The 20,867-nt window shown below is 46.1% G+C and overlaps 1 protein-coding gene across 1 annotated transcript in view; it reads left to right on the plus strand.

Annotated features, from left to right (window-relative positions):
* Nucleotides 1-20,120, plus strand: part of drd4-rs (dopamine receptor D4 related sequence) — a 21,283-nt gene extending 1,163 nt beyond the window's left edge. Inside the window, exons 2-6 of the mRNA XM_030355685.1 lie at nt 12,644-12,814; nt 13,405-13,682; nt 14,602-14,714; nt 15,447-16,174; nt 17,110-20,120. Coding sequence (XP_030211545.1) covers nt 12,796-12,814; nt 13,405-13,682; nt 14,602-14,714; nt 15,447-16,174; nt 17,110-17,312 — 1,341 coding nt within the window. The 5' untranslated portion in view covers nt 12,644-12,795 and the 3' untranslated portion in view covers nt 17,313-20,120. The remainder of the gene's footprint in view (nt 1-12,643; nt 12,815-13,404; nt 13,683-14,601; nt 14,715-15,446; nt 16,175-17,109) is intronic.
* The last annotated feature ends 747 nt before the right edge of the window (nt 20,121-20,867 follow it).

Genomic DNA, 20,867 nt, shown 5'->3' on the forward strand with positions numbered 1-20,867 from the left:
GTGTGGTATCAGGTTGTGTCTTTGCCAGATAAAAACAACAGAGAGGGAGCAGTCTCAGAACGACACATCATAGGGCCTGTTTATCGCAACGTCAAGACATGACATTTTGGAAGCATAGGAGCATTGAAATGCTGGCCATTGTGTTGGTTTTCGTATTTTTCGGGTCATTGTTTAGTATTTAATCACAAAACAATAGGTCCATATGGGGCAGCATCGCTGTGGTTGAAGCTGCCTCAGCGTTCCTCCTCCGAGAACACGGACAAAACAAAAGTTTCCGTCCGCCCATGTCCCGGTATGCAAGGTTGATTCAGGATTCCACAGCGCTACCACTCTCTTGAGTCCTCTTCGTATGGCGGAGCAAACGCCAAGCCCCTTCCCGCCCAAAAATCCCCATGATGCATTCTGATGAGCCGTGTTTACACGGCGTCAGCGGGGCCGGCAGATGGGGGTGGGCAGGCGGTACGGCGTCTGCTTTGAACTCAGACACGCAGATGGATCAACATCATCTATCAGCGACAGCCGGGCCAACGCCACAGCCTCCCCGCGTGAGCTGAAGTCTGACCGATCGGCCGCTCCATTCTCCTACCAATCTCACCCATTCACACACACACACACACACACACACACACGCACACACGCACACAGACTCGAACTTAAGGCTACCGCTCGGTCTAGCTTCTGTCTCGCGGCGGGCACCCCTTCAACCCCCCCCCCCCCCCCCCCTCTCCCGCTCCCTCCTCATACCCTGTCCCCGCGGCAACCTGCGACCCCATGCTAACCAGCTGCTGTCACAGCTGGACGCTATGCACTAATTCGTCTTAATTTAGCCCCCCCCCCCCCCCCCCCCCCTCTGCTCTCTGCTCCGCCTGACTCGTGAACCGCGGTTTTCCACCCTGATGATCATCAGGGCGGGGTCCAGAAGGCAGGGGGGAGAAGGGGGGGGGGTTTGCGGGGCCCTTGCGTCACCGCCGTTGTGGCTCCTGGAGACATGGGGCGGGGAGGAGCACGGCACGGTGGAGGAGAAGGTTCGGGGGGAGGAGGAGAGAGTCAGCCCGGGTAGCAGCGGGCCACAAATAGGGCAGCTGGTGGGAGTGAGCTGGGATGAGGATGAGGATCGTGGGGCCGGCCTCGCCAAAACCTGTCACGTTTAATTGGTCCACGGCGATACAATTACACAAAAAAGAGAAAAAAGCGAACGGAAAAAAGCAAGGGAAAGAAAATAGTAATAGAAATCAAGGCTTGGAACGGCGGCATTATTAGTGGGTAATGACTGGAGGAGTTCTTGCTAGGGGGAGAGGGGGGGAGGGGGGAGGGGGAGAGGGGGGGAGGGGGGGGGGGGGGATAGCCTCAGCATCTCAAGGGCAAGGAGGTGACTGATCTGAAGCCCAGTCCTCCCCCCTCCCCTCCCTGTCTGTCGCTCGCGTGCTCCTCATCCCCCCCCCCCCCCCCCCCCCCCCCCCCCCCCCCCCAACCACCACCTGAAAGGAAGTCTTGCGCTGACGGCTGAAGGCGGAGCTCTACCGCTCTGCTCTCCCACAACGGCGTGACATGAACACCACACCCTCTGGGGGAGGAAGAAGAAGAAGAAGAAGTCCAAAAAAAAACGAACCAAAACGTCGTACCAATCCTTCACCGTTCTCCCTACCACGAGCTCCGGCCTAATTGAGTCGTCGGCTGAAGACAGAGGACCTGCCATGCTCTGATTAACCCCTGACCAGTCTGTATGGAACGCCGGCTATAGGTCCGTTGCTATGGTTTCGGTGCAGCACAGATTAAGGGGTTGAAAAGAGGAGGGATGGAGTGGGGTGGGGACCGGGGGGGGGGGGGGGGCAATGTTAAAATGTCCTCCCCTCTTCCTCATTCCCCTCGCGGTGATGAGCACTTTTATTGGACGTTCGACAGACAGGGGGCCCACGCGCTCGCACACACAACACAAGGATACACACACACGCACGCACGCACGCACACACACACACACACTGCACACACAACCTACAACACAGCGTTTCCCATGACGGTCCTGTGCGAGCCATCAGGCTACTAATCGCACAGTGTCTAAATCAGTGTACGCTCTCGTTCTCTCAAACCTTACCTTTACTAATCAACCTGCTTTTGTAGCACAGCCTTTATTTATTTTATATAATAGCCAGCCACCCACTCACACACTCCACCGCAATCTGTCATCACTCAAGGAAGAGAAATTAACATTTTTTTTACAATTTATAAAACTGTTCAGATAACACGCTAACTTTTAACACACACAGAAGAACCAGACGCCTTCTTTCTATTGCAATTACGTAGTTAATTTAACTTAATTATGTGCGCCATGAGCTTGTTTTAACACAAAGTCAAAAGCAATCATCACTGGGAGAACTTTAAAGTGTGTGTCTGCGTTTATAATTATTCCCCCACTAAAGGTACAAAATGATTGATTGAGAGGTGAGGCTACGTGTTATGTTAAAAAACGTTATCTGTTTGGGTTTTTCAATATTGAGACGTATTGCTGAAGACACATGCATTCCTCCTTGCTTATCTAATTAATATTGGAAGGAGTACAAAGGACGGACATGATTAAACGGTAGCACAGAAAGCCCGAAGACGATGACAGCTTCGGTAACTGATGATGAAAAACAACTGTGAAAAGGACATCTAATTGTGTCACAACTGATACTCTGGCCATATGAGTCATCCCCATCGAGCACCTCTAATTGGTCGATTGAATTGTAAAATTTGAAATGAAATGACACTGTCGTAATGATGTAATCAGTGTGTAAATAGAAGAGCTGACACAATGTGGCTTCGTTAATGAAAACCACTCATGGAGATCCGACCGGGCAACGGCAGCCTCAGGAAAAGATGGTGATGATTGTAATAGATTAGGGCTGCCTGTCAAAGAGGCTCGCACGCGCATGTGTGTGAGGGTGGTTTGCGTTCACTTCAGTACGTGTTGGTCGAGTCATGTGGGAAATTGTGGATTTCTGTGGAATATAGAGCAGGGTGTCGATGTGTCTGTGTGTGTGTCTGTGTCTGTGTGTGTGTGTGTGTGTGTGTGTGTGTGTGTGTGTGTGTGTGTGTTTGTGTGTTTCAAAGCCAGCAGTGCACAGTGGGGTAACTAGCTACAAAGAGGGCACAAATGGTTGGGTGTGCCGACAGATTTTAGTGTGTGTGTCGCACGCAAGCGCACGCACGCAAGCACGCACACGTTTTTTTGTTTGTGTGTTCACGAGGCATGTGGTATTGGTGTGTGTGTGCATGTGTGCATGTGTGTGTGAAGATGTACAACGTGGAAGTGTGTATGTGCCTGCATGCCCCAGTGGGCATCAGTGGTGTTTGGTTGGTGGGAGAGGCGAAAAACAGAACCACTTGAAGCCAGTGATGAAAGTACAGAAAAATGGAAGAATGGACAATGTGAAAGAGAAAATCAAAAGCCCATGCAGAGGGGCATAAAGCTCCAAATCATTGGATGAGCAGGAAGGCCGTGGACGTCTGTGGTTCCCCGCTGAAGTGTCAGAAGCACACAATGGACACCCATGGTTACCCCGCGACGGTAAATTGAATCTCTGTAATGAATATGGATATCCCAGTTAGCCCCCTTCCACCGCACTGGACCCTCCCCCCCCCCCCCCCCCCCCCCCCTCACAACAGTCTACAATTGAGGCAGAATCTCGGACGCTGTGATCCAATGGCAGGAGAGCCTGCCTGGATGTCTACCTGCACACTGCCTCTTCTGAACGGTGTATGACATTAGTTGAACTTTTTCTTCCACAAGGTGGAAGTTGGCCCGGGGACAAAGCACTGACTGATGATGTGAACGGTTCAACCTTTCCGTTTCAGGTCTTAGGCAGGAAACACTTGTCGGTCATTCTCTCCTGGCTAACTTTTTCATCCTCTCTATTTCTTTGAATGCGAATACACACCGTGATAGTGGGTGTTCAGAATAAGTCCTAGGTGGGGACTATCATTTTGTGTCATTTTTGTGACGCCATCTCCTCTCAAAATGACATGTTGAGTTGTTGCCGCAGACTGCGGTTTATACACACAACACGGTTATACTGGTGCGGTATAGGCTTATATAAGAGTGAAGACGAGCTGGTGCATCGTGGGAAAGCAAAGGCAGAGAACAACAGTATTTATACACAGAGAAATACGCAAACACAAATAATGCATGGGTAATAAACATATAACTACACAAACAGAATAAACACATATTATTGAAACAGGAACCCATGAGGAACACTTTGAGAGGGGCAATAACTAAGCAGCAACAATGCGTAGATAACATTGGAGACAAAATCAGTTTGGGGAGTAAAAGTAACGTACTTACAACAGCGTTTAGTGCGATCATACTTATGCACCTCATTAGGCTCTTGCTGGGAACACAAACACGCTATTTAGGCCAGAGGTAAGCTATAAACGGTGGGGGCGTTCATCCACTCCAGTTATTGGCTGTTGTGCATCCCATGCTGATGTATCTCTCGTCGACTGGTGTCCAACATCAGAGTCCCACGACAGAAACCAGCCTTAGCTCATGCAGGCAGCTCCTCCTCTGGTCACATCTCATTCAGAAACAAACAGCAACACCGATTAATCTGCTGTGCAAGCCGGACCAATTTGCACCTATAGGTGGCCATGTGTGGGGGCGTTTGGGGCGGATACTGTGCAACTACTCGCGGCTATCACCCATCTCAGCCCCGGTTGCTACAGGCTCCTTAGTGGTGAGGCGAGGCCTGGTGAGTTTATTGTTTGCAACAAGGAAGGCTGCGGTATCCGTCAATACAAAGAAATTATTTCGGTGCTTATCCAAATCCTCAAAGACAGACAAGACGTAAGATACAAGAGTACAAATCAGGGGGTTTGCAAAAAAAAGGAAACAAATAAGCCTCAGTGAAGCTTTAAAAGACAGGAGAGAGAGATGGAGTCAGGGATCTGTTTGGGGGGGGGGGGGTCCAGAAGGAGGGGCTGGCGATGGAGATGCACCATCCCCCTTGGATTACGACTCTGTTTAGTCCTGAACAAATGGACCAATTTAATACCTGAAGCCAGGCAGAAGCCCTGTTCGGTATCTGAACCGGTAAATGTGTGTCCGACAAATCGTTGCAGTGAGACGGGTTTATTGAATCACAATACATATTTCATTCTAACCCGGGCAGCAAGGGCTATTAAGTGGGAATCATCCCCTCAAATTTGAATGAAACAGCCCACTTATCATAAATGCAAGACATTGCACCACAATGAATAGTGATTAGAACGTAGCGGCAGGCGGTCTAGGTGAGCACGATCCACCACAGCATGCGTTAATGCTGTTGTGTTCGGTAATAATGTTGATGTACTTTGCCTGTGGGAGACAAAGCGCTTCTTGGGCATCTGCCAGGTTTATTTTATGCACCTCTTTTTCTTTTCTTTATGGATAAAGTGTCTGGTATTCTTTGCCTGTGTATGCAGCTCTTTGAGTCTGCTTCAGTGATAAAGTGGCTGGTAGCAAACTTTAAAGTTTTAAATCACAGGGGGACAACGTGACCTCTTCTGAAACATGTGTTATGGCAAGGCTTTTGTTTTACGACAGCCTCAAAGTTTTCATGTTTTAGGCAAATATTATAGCTAAATATTGATATTTTGCCGATATTATTATTATTATTAATAACAAGGAATAGTGTCAAACCATAACTGAACAATGCAATAGCTTACGTAGACATAGTGACTGCAGCATTCTAGTCAAGACAAATATTCTGATGGGAGAAATCTGTTTCTTTGTAATAATTTGTATCACAGAGGTCTGAATAACCTAGACTTGATGTTTCAGGGTGACATTGCTCACCTGCTTGGCAAGATTGGAAGACATGGCAGGAAGTAAACCACAAATCTGCGAATGAAAGGAGTGCCCACGGCCAAAATCTCAATAGAAACGCCTGAATGAGGACCGAGAACAGCTGTTGTTTGTGTGGAGGAAATGTATAACGTTATGGGCACACCATCCAAAAGATATGAAACCTTTTGTTGACTTCAAAAAGAACCCAGGAAAAAAATTGTCAACAAAGCAGCCCTGAATTATCCGTTGCGACCACAGCCGGAATGTGTTGAATGAAACGCTGATTAAATGCGGCCTGCACTGAATGGACAACTCGATGAAAATTCAACTAATTTATTAATGCTGTGACACCTTCTACCGGCCTGCTTAGAAAATCTACAGCTCGCCTGCTCTCCGTAAAAGTATGGATCAGTGACGCTGCCCTTTGGGTTGCGAACCTATCGAGTGCTGTGTCGTTGTAATCAGCAGGTTCAGACTCCTCGTCCAATCAGGCGAGGCAGCTTGAGTTCTGGCCCTTGACCCGCCTGTTGTTTTGGAGGCCTGGTCCAGGGGAGCACGCATCCCATCACTGTGACATTAGAATAAGCCAGCGTGGCTGCAGTTCAGTGCAGCCGGATACCGCCTCATAAATTAAGTTCATTTCCAAACACACACACCTCCGACCAGTTTTTGCTTTCCTTCCCAATGAAACCAGTGCACCCCTTTGTTGTTGTTGTGTCAGTATACCACATTACGAGATTTTTTATCCCTTCCCTGATACCTCCCACGCAAATTGAGAGACCCTATTATTCGACTCAGAGAGCCAGTTTGATACATAAAACAAATACAAATAAAGGCATGTGTCCTCATAAGGACACATGTTTATGAGGACACCTGTTTATGAGGAAGCCTCTATGGGAGGACAACTGTTTGTTAGGACACCTGTTTATGAGGACACCGCTATGGGAGAAGACTTGTTTGTTAGGACACCTGTTTATGAGGACACCGCTATGGGAGAAGACCTGTTTGTTAGGACACCTGTTTATGAGGACACCGCTCTGGGAAGAGACCTGTTTGTTAGGACACCTGTTTATGAGGACACCGCTATGGGAGGAGACCTGTTTGTTAGGACACCTGTTTATGAGGACACTGCTATGTGGGGACGCCTGTTTGTTAGGACACCTGTTGCTTGGTATTGCATGAGACGGGGAAACCGGAATTAATATTGTGCAATGAGGCTTGATGTAGTCCATGTCTCACCACCAAGCAGAGGTTTGTATGGAGAGGAGATAGGGAAATTCAGACTGGGTGCTGCATTAATTATAACCAGCTGAAACCCTAAAAATACAGAGGGGTGGGTTTGAACGTCTAATGTTGAGGAACGTAGACAGCGGATCATTTGATTGGTGGTGGGATGTGGCAGTTGAGGACACCCCTGTCACACCATTAGGCCAGCAGGTTATGAACCACTGCAGACATAGGGACATTATTAGACTACAATATGGAGTGGAAGTGCCAATGTATCACATTGGTCAAATTAGATGTCATATTCAGCTCACAGAGAGAGAAAGAAAACCCGATGGAAAAGTGTAGCTTATTGCTCTACAAGAATAAATGTTAGTGTTATATAATTGGCATCAATAAGCTACTAGCCCCACTAAGCTAGGCAGAAATATTTTTCATAACATTTACAGTATACATATATATATTTACAGCGCCAGTCCACAGTGTTTATTAATGAACTTAGATAAAAATAAACAGAACCGGACAGAAAAAAACTGAAAGTCTTTAAATTATTCAAGTAGGAACTCATCCCTACAAGGCCTTCTTGGGCTTATGGCTCTGAGTCATAATACTCTGAAGAGCCTTTTTCAGTCTTTTTCTTTTTCAAGCCAGTCTGCGCTACGAGACGAGTGTAGACTTTTTCATATGCACGCACATCCACTTAGCATCTTGTTAGAAAAACTATTTTCTCTTTTATTTAAAGTTGACAGATTATACTACCAGGTGTGAGGGTGACAAGCCTTTATCTGCCTATTCTGACATCACAAGTGGGCGTGTCCACCTAGATGTAAGATGGATAGATCAGTCTACCAGCCTACCCAGTGGACTGTAGCAAACGTGGCTCATTTATCTATCAACCCACACCTGGTGGTATAATATGTCACCTTTAAACATTGATGTAAACATTAATACAAATGTTTACAGTTTGGGCTTCAAACCTGATTTCTCTGGGCTCTGGGTCTGCACCTCTGCCATCTCCTGATGCGCATCAAAGGGTTCGACATGTTGAAGTAGGTTGTCAGTCAATGCTCATTGTGTTACGACAGCAGTGACCTGCGTCCGTCCCTCCAGGCCCTCCTTGTGACTGGAGATAAGACCAAGTGGAAGCAGTGGTGACGTGACATTGGGATGATGAAGGGTGTGGGAGAGCCGCTGGAGGGTTAAAGGATCCTATCTGATCCGTCCTCATGTTGGTGACATAGGTTGGTATTAACGGCTTTCCAACTCATGGATGCGGTACCATTACTGAACCACGTGAAAAGCAGTTGAATACTCCTCTAGTTCAAATATGTCATTGCTCCTAAAAGGATTGTTTGAAAGTAGTGTTTCAAGTTTAAGTATGTTCTCGTCTTCATACTGTGAGTTATTTAGCTAGCAGAAAGAGTTGAAGTTCGAGTTCTGTAGATATCTTAAAAGGCTCTATATATTTTAAATAATTCTAAAGGTAGGTGCATTTATTGAGACACCGATATGGCACTGAACCTTTTAAATTCGTTTATGGTGGGTACAGGTGACTAATATGAATTGGATGTCATAGATGACAGCTCCTGAGATATTTTCAGGTTCAAAGCGATTTTCTTATCAGTCCCTAGCTCATCCTCCTAGCTTCATATTTGACTCTGAAATGTCAAAGCTACTAAACAAACAGAGTTATTGTGTTGAAAAATAACAATCGTTGTCCAATACAGAATGTAGGACAAAACAAGCCTACTTAAAACCGCATGGCCAATGAATTGTTTCCTGGTTGTTATTGATTGCAGGGTGATTCACGCTGGTGCTGAGGTAAGACTTTGTCATCTTAGGGCCTTTAAAACACAACCACCTACATGTAATTGTTTCCCGCACTTGTATTGGCCAAGCGTTTAAAAGCATGTGCAATCAATCCCCCCCTGGTTTCCTGTATGACGTAAGGATATTCACAAAGGATATTTTTCATTGGCATGAAACACCAAAGAACAGATCTCCCCATCCGGTAGGGAGGGCCGTGATACGATCTTTAATTCCTTGTGATGTGGTCTTGGCAGGGGGGGCGGATGTGGTGCGACAGGTGGGAGGGACCAGCAGTGAGGGTCCGCAATGACATTTATTTTAAGATTATTATTATTATTATTATTATTATTATTATTATTATTATTATTATTATTATTATTATTATTATCTTGATCATAGTATCATTTAGTGTGTTGAGCTTTTTTTCTATTTTTTTTAGTATCATTTAAATGTTGAGCTTTTTTTTTTTTATTGCATGCTTGGTAAACAAATATTGATTAATTTGATTATCTATTCTTGACTGAAAATGAAGCCCAACTCTGGTAAAAGGGGGAGGAGGGGGAGGAATAATACTTTTGGAGGAGAGATTTGGAGGAGACACGTCCCCCATGTTACTCCGCACGGAGTGCTTGTGTTAAGAAACATATATAAGCCGTGGTGGAGTGTAGGAGCTCCTATGACAGCGATCCCCTTGCAACAGGGGGTATTCATTATTTTTCATTATGAATGAGAATACCAGCTATGAATGAGAATTCAACTCAGTCAGCCGCCATTGTACATACGTACATTCACTCATGGTCTTGTATGAATGTGCATTACAACTGAAATGTTACACGTTCAATGTATTGTGAATTATTGAAAGTGAAGTGGGACGGGATTACCTTGCGTTTTCTTTTCTGCATGATATTAGCAGCTGTAATACCATTCAAGTATTATTTAGTTATTTAGCAGACGCTCGTATCCAAATCGACTTATAGTGAAATTTGAATACATTATTGGTGCCTCTGGGTAGAGGCTTTGACGTGTGCACACACACTTATTTAGTATATTTTGTATTATAACCTCTTGCAGAAATTACAAACTTTATAATTAGATTTTCATATGAAATAACCAATAATAACAAACTCCATCCGCGCATATTGTGATACGTGTCCGACACAACAAAACACACACTTATTGTATTAAGGTTTCTATCAGAGCCTATCATAATACCTGATTGATTCGTTTCAGTTTCATTTATTTGGTTTTGTTTCAGACAGATGGACAATTACATAAAGATTATACACATAATATCTGCAATGTTGAATTCATTTTGAGGTTCAATATTTCACCTTTTCTGCTTCTTATCTCAAAAGCTAATTTTGAGCGGATTTACTTCAGATTAAACTTGTTTGCACATCGGACAATGTGCCACACTTATTTCCCAGAGTGCCAGGCAAAGTCCTTTGCAATAAACCAAACAAATGATAACGAATCAAGCAGTTGAAAACTCAATCTGTGCATATGGCGATATGTGATATATACAGACAGATTATTTTACATTTCTGCTATCATGACTGATCTACTTCTCTTCGAGCAAATTGCTTCTATTTGTCGAAACTGGGTTTGCACAGCGGATCTTCGCACCTTCATGGTCCACTCCTGTGTGGGCACTTCATCCCTCCTCCTTTAAATCTTTAGCAGATGGAGGCTCACGTCTAAACATTTTGCACAGATGGGAACTCGATTTTATCCATTTTCCTGAGAGTGGTTTCCTCCCATGCCCGGGTGATATCCGAGGTTTAAGGCATTTTCCTAAGGGATGGCTTTTGACGTTTGGGTTCAAACCCAGAACCTTTCGCAATGGAGTCAACCACCTTAACCACTAGGATGTCCTCCTGCACTGACTCGGACAGATACATTGATCTTCCTGGGAGCTGCGACACTAAACCCCTACATGGTACAAAGACAGTGGTCATCTCACCTTGAGCCTATTCAAGGGATTAATCCTCGTTTGACAGCATGAGGCACTTCACACGCTACATGTATATATTTATTTATATCCATAAAAAAGCACAAAGGACGTTGTTTATGTTGCACAAGCTCTCCTCGGTGTCATGGCAACCCCTATTGAGGAGCTGGGAGGATAACAAAGACAGAAACACAGGGTGGGGGGAGAGAGAGAGAGAGAGAGAGAGAGAGAGAGAGAGAGAGAGAGAGAGAGAGAGAGAGAGAGAGAGAGAGAGAGAGAGCGCGCACTGGGCTGACAGCGAGAGAGCGAGCGAGCGAGAGTGAGAGAGGGCTGACATCGAAAGCTCTGAGGTTGCACTTCCTCCAAACAACTCATCTCACATTCAAAGCCAAATGTTTCACTTTGTCAACGGAAATATTGGAGAAGGAGCCCTGGGGCCACCTATCTGGCATTCTGTGTAGATGTCAGCGCAGATGAATGCTCAGCGAAAGAAAGTTGGAAATTCGATGAGAAGTTCAAACAGTGTGTAGCACAGCGGTACATTATTTCCTCTTAAAATGTTCCCATTTTCCTGAGACGGTGCGCACATTTCCACCGCCATCATCAACCAATTATGGTTACAGGAACGGTGGTCAAAATCTCAGGGATCTCTGAAATTAACTGATTGCTCATTCAGAATCATGAGTGTTTGTTTCTTTCATTAATATTACAAAGGAAAAGTAAAAAAATATTTATGGCCAGATTACATTGTGAGTACCTGCAAATCTTGTTTTAATGTTGACTGGTGCAAATGCAGTGTAAAGGGCAATTCAATTCATGTTCACATTCACACACCGACAGCGTGGTTCGTTCCTTACTCACAAATCTTAGGGTGCATCCGAATACTAAGTATATACTATATCTGTGCATGGTCTACTACTTGACCGGTAACGTAGTACGTTCTACAGCTATGCGTAGAACGCCTCCGAACGCTTCCGAACACCACCGGATGTGTGGAGATTACGTATTTCCCCTCTGTGCGCTGCACATCAGATGCCGGCAAAATTAAAGTCAACTGCGATAATTTACAGATTTTTTATTTATATTTCACGGCGGCGTTCTTTTTCTTCGGTTACCAGACTCTGAATTGTGGGTTAGCGTAATGACCTACCGTTGTATACTGTGGCGGTAGTACGCATTCGGAAACTTTTTGCCTACTACAGAATGCGTACTGAGCATTCGGACACACTATATTTGTGACGTATTACAAAATGCCTACTATATAGCAGTCAAGTATGAGTATTCGGATGCAGCCTTAGACTTCAAATTCGTCTGAAGTCTGATGGCGGACAACTTCAGATCTGTGTGAACAAGGCGTTCAACTGTCTTTCGCTCCATATATTTGTTACGACCAATCATATGGCTGGAGGCGCGGATCTCTCTGCGTGTAATTGGAGAGCACAAACTCAGCCAGCAGTAGTAAACTAAGTGTCATTAAAGGGTCCAATCCCTCCAATGTAGACTGGCCACAGTAGATATACAGTCATTAAAATCCCCTTATGAAAGTTTAATCCACTCGCGCAAATGAGATTTCTTTGGTGGAATATATCCGTAACGAAACAGGAAACCATGCGTACCTAAGCCTGTCCGGCCAGTACCGGTTTCCAGCCTCTGTTCCGTCTGGATCCATGTGCAGTTAGATGAGTTCTTAACTAGCATCCCACCCTGGTTTATTTTCTCCTCAACACTAATGAGCCGCTCAAGGCCAGTCGTCGTTTGAACAGCTCAAGACAAAACTGTGAAAAGGTGTGGGAGTCGGAAGGCGCTGCGATAATTGTGGTTTAAATGTAAAACGCCTAACTGTTTATTGGCAGATACTTTATCCGTGTGGGAGACGCCATCGACAACCCATGAACAGCTCAGAGCGCCGGCACCATGTGTGCGGAGGTGGAGGCGTGGCGAGCGGGCATAGGTTTTCCCCCCCGTCGGACCGAGGCTGAGGCTCCGGAGAAGGTCTACAGCTGGCATGGCCACTCGTCAGCCAGGTGAGATTGCCCCCCCCCCCCCCACACACTACCTCTGTCTACGGCAAACCGCAGAGGTCAAAAGGTGCGAAACATGTACTCTCTCTGATAGCGACCGATCATAATGGTTTCACTGTCGGAGTGCACAAGCCTGGGAACAGTTTTTTTAGCTGTTTCTGACAAATCGTATACATAGATTATAGCAGAGTAGTTGAGTCTTTCTGCATGGTCTAGGAATCTTGTAGTAATTGCAATAACCTACCATTATACACTTTGAAGCGTGTGATTGGAAGGTCTGCCATTCTGCTGAAGTTATCAGATTGGTCACTATCAGTGAACCATTATGATAGGCTTCATGCATTTTTACACATTTTACCGGGGATACTAACGGAAAATTGCACCCAAAATGAGGCAAATACGCTTGAAAGCTCACACCTTCACCTCCGAGATTACATTTCCCTGTGAAATGATTGTCTTTGATTGATCCTTCTCTGAATCGCTTTAAAATGCGATTCCTGACGATTATACGTAAACCCCTGTGCGCTGCAATAGTGATTGAACCGTTTGCTCCACAAACTCCAACAACACCCCCCGCCTCTCCCCCCGTCTAGATGCTAGCCCAGAAGAGCTTCTGTTCGGGGCCGCCATCATGGAAAACGTGACGCCCGGCAGCACGCCCGAGGAGCCGGCGGAGAGGAGCTACAACTACCTGGCCCTGGTCCTCGGCGTCCCCCTCATCCTGATCATCATCCTGGGCAACGTACTGGTGTGCCTCAGTGTGCTCACCGAGCGCTCGCTCAAGACCGCCACCAACTACTTCATCATCAGCCTGTCGGTGGCCGACCTCCTGCTGGCCGTGTTGGTGCTGCCGCTGTACGTCTATACTGAGGTAAGGTGCTGGTGGTGATGGTGGTGCTGGTGTTGGTAGTGGTGGGGGATGTGGTCGTGCTGGAAGTGGTGGTGGCGGCTGCGGCGGAGGTGGTGGGAGTGGTGGGGGCAGTGGTGGTGGTGGTGGTGGTAGCTGCGGAGGAGGTGGTGGTGGTGGGAGTGGTGGAGGACGTGGTGTTGTTTCGTGGTTCGATGGAACAGGACTGCTGAGATGTAGTGTAGATGTAGGGCTAATTTTTCCTTGATTGTCTTGTTAATTATGTTTGTACATTGGGGGTATAGTGTTGTGTGTTTTGGCAGAAGGTAGTATTTCCCCTTTGGGATTGACGATTTTAAACTTTAGATTTAAAAAAATTGTTGTCCTTACGAATTAAATTGAGCAGATACTGTTATCCAAGTCTTACTGAGCACAATCATAGAACACGATCAAAATGACTTTTGGCCACCAAAAGATTTAAGCGCTTCACAACCAAGTTTGAACCAAAAATAACAGGAGAGTGTTCAGAAAATCAATAGGAATCCCGAAGACATGGTTATTCGATTTCTGTGTACTTACATGTCGAGATACAGATACATCTCAGCAAAGTGCCTTCAGAATTGAACCAGTAACTTTGATGAAGACTCCCCACTGAAAACCTTTCAGTTTCAGAGTAACGTTTTATTCCAGGAGGAGATTGTTACTGACACAATGGTGTCATGCCCAAGAAAGAAAGAAATGTGCACGAAGGAAAATACAGGAAATATGAATAACCCTAAATACTGTACAACACAATAGTACAGCAGGGCATTCAAAAATATCGATAAATGTGTGTGTCCCCCCCCCCCCCCCCCCCCCCCCCCGACAACTCTATCTCTTATACATGCAGTGTTGTGCTTCGCTAACTGCCGTTTCTGACTGTGGTGTGTGCATTGCTGTTTAGTTCTTGGGTGGCATTTGGACGCTGAGCACCTACATATGCGATGCTCTGATGACCATGGATGTCATGCTGTGCACTGCCTCCATCCTGAACCTGTGTGCCATTAGCGTAGACAGGTAAGCCCAATCAACCCAACAAGTAACTGCTATTGATTCCTTGCCTTCTCGGGTCGATTTTGACAATTTGCTTTCATTCGGAATATGAAAAAGACACCTGCTACCTAATCGTTTTTGCAAACATGACACAGAAAAATAAACACTAAATCAATAGCAACCCACATCTTGCTTTGTAACACCCCCTCTACCATTCATACATAATACAAATTCCTCTCACATCTGAGCCAACATTTATTTGCCGTTGAATAATTTGTCATTTTGGAAGAGACCTCGCTCAGCTGTGAGCCTGTGACGGCTAAATTATTTTATTGCCCAATCCAGCATTATAATAATCACAATCCTCAGAGGCCGCGAGAAGGTGATGAGGATATTATGGAGTTGCATCATTTAGCCTCGGAGGTGACAGACTGGGCCATCAGCGGGCTAATAAAAACGGTGACAATGAAGACCTGAAATTACAGCACCTGCGCATATCGTAATGAGTGGACCAATGCATACGCCGTGGCACCTGATGCTATTTGGCCGAGGCTATTTGACTAACAGAGGGGTGATTTGCGGTTGAAATGCCCCTCGGAGAATTGTGCGCCAACCACCATTACATGAAATATCGATTTCGATTTCAGAATGAGATTCAGAAACACTGAACCGTGACCACGTTTATTCCTGGCCGAATAGACTCATCGCTCCCTTTCTCTGCTCCTCACCCAACCTCCTTCTCCTTCCCTTTCACAGATACATCGCCGTGGTGGTGCCGCTCAAATACAACCGGAACCAGTTCAGTGTGCGCCAGCTGGCCCTCATCACCGCCACCTGGGTGCTGTCGCTCGTGGTGGCCAGCCCCGTCATCTTCGGCCTCAACCGGGTGCCGGGGCGCGACCCCAGCGTGTGCAAGCTGGAAGACGACCACTTTGTGGTGTACTCCTCCGTGTGCTCCTTCTTCGTGCCTTGCCCCGTCATGCTCTTCCTGTACTACTGGATGTTCCGCGGCCTTCGGCGCTGGAGCACGGGCCGAAGTCGCAGCCAGGTCGCGCACGGGGGCCGCCAAAGCCTCTCGCTGCGGCTCAGCTCGGCGTTGCGGCGGGAAAAGGCGAGAGGCGGTGGCGCCACTGCCGTCGCCGCTGGCAGGGAGAAGGCGGTGTATCTGAGCCCGACGTCGCCGTCCGCAATCTCTGTTGTGTCAACGCCCCTGGCGACGCCGCTGGGACCGCCGGAGGGCGAGGGGGACGGGGGGCAGGACTGCCTGACGGCGGCAGCGGAGAGCGACCCCATGACGACGCAGGTGGATAGCGGGTCCGACGGTGACCCCGTCGAGAGGGCTGCCGGGGAGGCAGGTGGCGGTGGCGGAAGGGAGAACGGCCTGGCCAAGGCCTTCGGGGTGAAGAGGTCGCGGCGCAACAGCAAGAGCAGCCGAGTGAGCGGGAGGGAGCGCAAGGCTATGAAGGTCCTTCCGGTCGTCGTGGGTGAGTCGCTGCGCACTGTTCCGCTGAGTTCAGCAGACACTTGTATCGCGGTAATACATGCAATTATAATGTCGTAATGAGCAGGTAGGCATCTCGCCCAGGGATGATAACAGGTTGACCCCTATGTATAATGTGGAGTACAGTATAGTATAGCTTTCTGGTGGAGGAAAAAAAATTAGGAATGGTGGAGGCTTTGCCGGTTTTGTCCTGGTGTTTCAGGGTGTTAGAAATAATCATACCCAACAAATTGAAAACACGTGATACATCTCAGCGTGATATGGTTTTCTGTAAAACACTCACGAAAAAAGATAAAGCTAATAAGAGTTGCATTAAGGCGATGCATATCAGTTTGGCAACGGGGCTTTTTATAGAAAGTGATAATTGCAGTTTTTACATGAAGCCCTCTGAATGAAGGGTTCTGGCAGTGTGAAATCTCACCGGGCTGTAAATCACCTTGGAAACGACTTGCCTCCGCTTCCTTGCGTCTCTGCTCTACACATAGCAGACATGTGCTGCATCAATATCACGTTTTTCAAAATTGAATATAATGCTTCATACACACAACAGAGAGCTACACGACCTGTTAGATCCCGTCGAAAAAAAGGCAACACTTGCTCACCCCGCTACTCGTCTTCCTAATTATGACGCGATCCACCTGGCGGTCACACCTTAAGGCTTAATTATGGTTCCACGTCGACGCAACGCAAGGGGGTTTACAGACCCATTACGTCCTTGTGGTCCCTCCTTGCGTCCACCACAAGTGCCTGATGTGCACCTCCCACCTCCCAAAACCCAACAAAGAACCAAAACAGGTTCACGACTGTGTCGAAGCGACTGCCTGGTCATTGCATTGCGTTGACGTCCAAACATAACAGAGCCTTTAACCTTAACCCCATCTTCTTCGTCCCGCCCGCTCTGTTCTTCCCATCCCACAGGGGTGTTCCTGGCCTGCTGGACACCGTTCTTCGTGGTGCACGTCACCAACGTGCTGTGCGAGTCGTGCAACATCGGCCCAACGCTTATCTCCGTGGTGACTTGGCTGGGCTACGTCAACAGCGCCGTCAACCCCATCATCTACACTGCCTTCAACACCGAGTTCCGGAATGTCTTTCACAAGCTGCTCTGCTGTCGGACCTGAGCCAACCCCGGAGTCGGACCACTGAGATGGATATCTTTATATCTGTATATATTGCTCATAGTTGTGAATAGGTTTCTGTACTGTGTGGAGCGTGTGGATCCTAACCGCTTCGGACGACAGGAGTTCTCAATCTTCGCATCTTTCTTCCAACGTCGAAAAATAACATATTTTCAGGGATGTCTTGACTGAGCGTTTTGGTGTCAGATCCCCTGCAGTTACCGATACACATATAAAACGATGCGATATGATTGAGGAACAGAGATGTGTATGTGTGTAGGTTGACGAGACGGACGAAACTGAGACACAGCTTCCCCCGGGCCAAAGGGCTCAAAGGTGTTGTGGATTTCATACGTTTCCCCTTGGGTAAGGACTATATTTGCCTTGACAACGGGGGACTTTTCTCCAAGGGATGCTGAACAATGCCATGGACCACTTTGTTCATCAGAAGATGCAGTCAAAGTTCTTTGCAGTATCTGGGTAATTGAGGGGATTTAGGTTCTAAGGGGGTTTGTGTACAACAAAATAATACAAAACATAAAAAATATATATATTTTGTGTTTTGCACCCATCTATGTGAAAGGGGTAGTCCTCTGGCAAAAATAAACTCTTTTGTTTATTATCATGCTTGTAAATGTTGGTTTAACACGAGATGCCATGGCGATGCTACTAGATAACGTTCAATTAATTTTCATCAACAATGTCCTGTTCTAACCCTCCCTTCTGAAAGAAAAATTTAGCAGAGGTGCCAAGGAAGGAAAAGCAATTATGTTTCCTTGTATTCCCTGGTGGGTTACATTGCTTCTCTTCACAATGGGCTGCTGTGAGCTCAAGTGCCTCAAGCATTTTCTGAAAACCAAATGTTTGGGAATTGATCGTCAATTGCCGCTGTGTTTGTGTTATTCTTTCAGTGATTTCCAAAGAACTGATGAAAGACACGATACAGCCAATGTTACGTGGAGGTCTTTCCATTGCTGGTCATATAAATGCAACGATGTGCGTGCGTGTGTGTGTGTGAAACGTAAAAGTTCATAAGCCCACAAAGAGCTCTCTCATTCGGTACATAATATGCATGCCATGGACGGTGTACTCTGGTTTCACTGTCACTTCAAACAAAACTTTCCGTTGGAGGTAGAATTTCCCTGTCCTTTTAATCTATATTCTCGCCTTTGCAGATAGTGAGATGCTCAAGAAGAATTTACACGATTTAGTGAAAATGTACAAGATGTATCAACTTAAATGTATCATCAGTTTTCCAGAAAATCATCAGCACACAGCAATTTTGGACAAAGGGGCTATTGTTTCTTAAACCCCATCATCCATCTCAGTAATTCAAAGCGCCGTTCTCCTGAAAAGGCTCAGTGGGTCATAATGTGCTGCCCTTTGTGCACCGAGAGTAAGGACTTCTTAAACTATGTAATGAAGGCACTTCTAGAGTTCTCTTTTGTCAAAGGTAATGGGGAACTATTAGGTAGCAGCACTAAAGATTATCGGTGCTTTCTACTACTGTTAAAGAGGCCCTGGATTTCAATATGATTGAGGAGTCCATAATACCACGTACACCCAAAATGATGGATGATTATGGTTATATGATATTAAAATGTGTATAATACCTTTCGGTGAACAAATGTGGATATCATTTCCATTTTCTTTCTTCAGGGGGATTCAAAGGGAGAATCTTATATTGCACAGTGTGGCCTGTTGTGTGTGAATCCTGTTACATTCAGTCACATTCCCGATGGACTCACCATCGCTCTGGGACGAGGACCCAAGTCATTAAACCACAAACAGTGTCACCCTATTTTCCACCAGTATATGATTTGTCATTTTCCTACTCAGGGTCCGATTGAACGTGTCTCAATAACAGGACCGGGGGCCAACGACTCAGCGGCGACTGAGACCTCTCTGGCAGGCTTCAAGGTTTTGAGGGGTAGAAAGAAGGGAAAATCCACACATCAGCACGGATTATCCATAAGCACGTTCGTATGCTGATCCGCGGATTTCCCCATCTTTGCCCTCGTTGCTTCTGTGCAGTCGAGACCCCCCTGTATCCGCGGCAGTTTCAGATCTGCAGGATCCAGTTTGCTGATTGGATACCCTGGGTCTTTTATCGTCCGCCACACAGAACCGTTTCATCGCATACTCGTCATACCCATCTGGAATAAGGGGCTTGAAGACAGACAGAAAGACCCTCTGGTTGTTGCATTATCTGTGGCCCGGCGGGGAGCCGCAGCGCTCTTTGATCTATGCCTTAGCCATCACAGCAGGATTCAAAGACAATGACTGTATCTTGTTTCTGCAGTAGGTCTCGGGAAGGGTGTTTTATTTCCTGTAAGTTATGAATTGATTACAGTAGATGTTAATACTAGCCCGGCGACATAAAGTATGTGATTGATGACTTTACATGATTTTCAAATCATGCACGATTATAAACGGTATATAAACTTTTTTGGATGTTCTTTTACAATTTTATTCAGGGGAGTTTGGCTTCGCCATCAATTTAGCATTTGGTTTTTTACTTTTACCCTCTCCATTCCGAAGAAAAAAAATGGGAATATTCAAAATCGAATATCTAATCATCAAATTGAAAATAATTATCAAATGAATGTTTACACATCAGTATTTAACGCAGAAGGAGGCTATCATAGAGAAGAAAACAGACATCATTTGTCAAAGTGCAGACATCATTTGTGACCTATTTATCTGTTAAAGTGCTATAAAAGTGCAGTGAAGAGGTGAATGTGACCACTGTAATTGAAACCAACAATCTTTGTCATTGGTGGAAAAATAAAAAAAAGATTTGTACAAACAGATGCATATGCTGCATGTAGTAAGACTATGTGTGTGTGAGTGTGTGACAAAAGCTCAGAGAGGTAAACGTTGAAATTCAAAACATCTGGGCTATGGCGTGGGTGGCGGTCTGTTCCGTGGCATCGACCCCGTCAGGAAGCCATCATAATAATCCCCATTAAAACGTCATTACATGTGAAATTGTCCTCGACGTTGAACGTTACCACAGCGACTCGCCATGTTTAGAGGGTGGCAAACCAATTCCAAACCCAGAGCTGAAAACGTCAACAGGGGCGACTAAGGGACTAATGAGGTTTTATGTTTTGTTTTCCCTGCGACCCGATGGAGCTCAGATGTCCAAACGGCCCAAAATGAGCTCATGATGGAGGCCGTGACTCAAAGCAGACAGGAGGCCCCGTCTGATGGGGGCGCTGGCAAGGGGTATCATTGGTTCATTCTCCATCTGGCGATTGTATTTCTTATTATTATTTCTTCTTATTATTTTTTTTTTGAAGGTTTTATCCTTTTTATTGTAGAGAGAGATGGAAAGGAAGGTATGGGAGAGAGAGGGGAAGACATGCAGCAAAGGACCACAGACAGGAATCGAACCTGGGTCGCTGCAGTCAGGACTGGGACTTAATGGTACGCGCACTACCCGGTAAAACACCTGAGAAACCCCAGTGTATTACTTATTATATGGGAAGGACCCTAGTCCAAGAACATAACTAAAAACTCTCTTTGCGTTTCATCTCTGTATCATCAGCCAAA

The sequence above is a fragment of the Gadus morhua genome, chromosome 4 (genome assembly GCF_902167405.1).
Source record: "Gadus morhua chromosome 4, gadMor3.0, whole genome shotgun sequence".
In the NCBI taxonomy this organism is placed as follows: Eukaryota; Metazoa; Chordata; class Actinopteri; order Gadiformes; family Gadidae; genus Gadus; species Gadus morhua.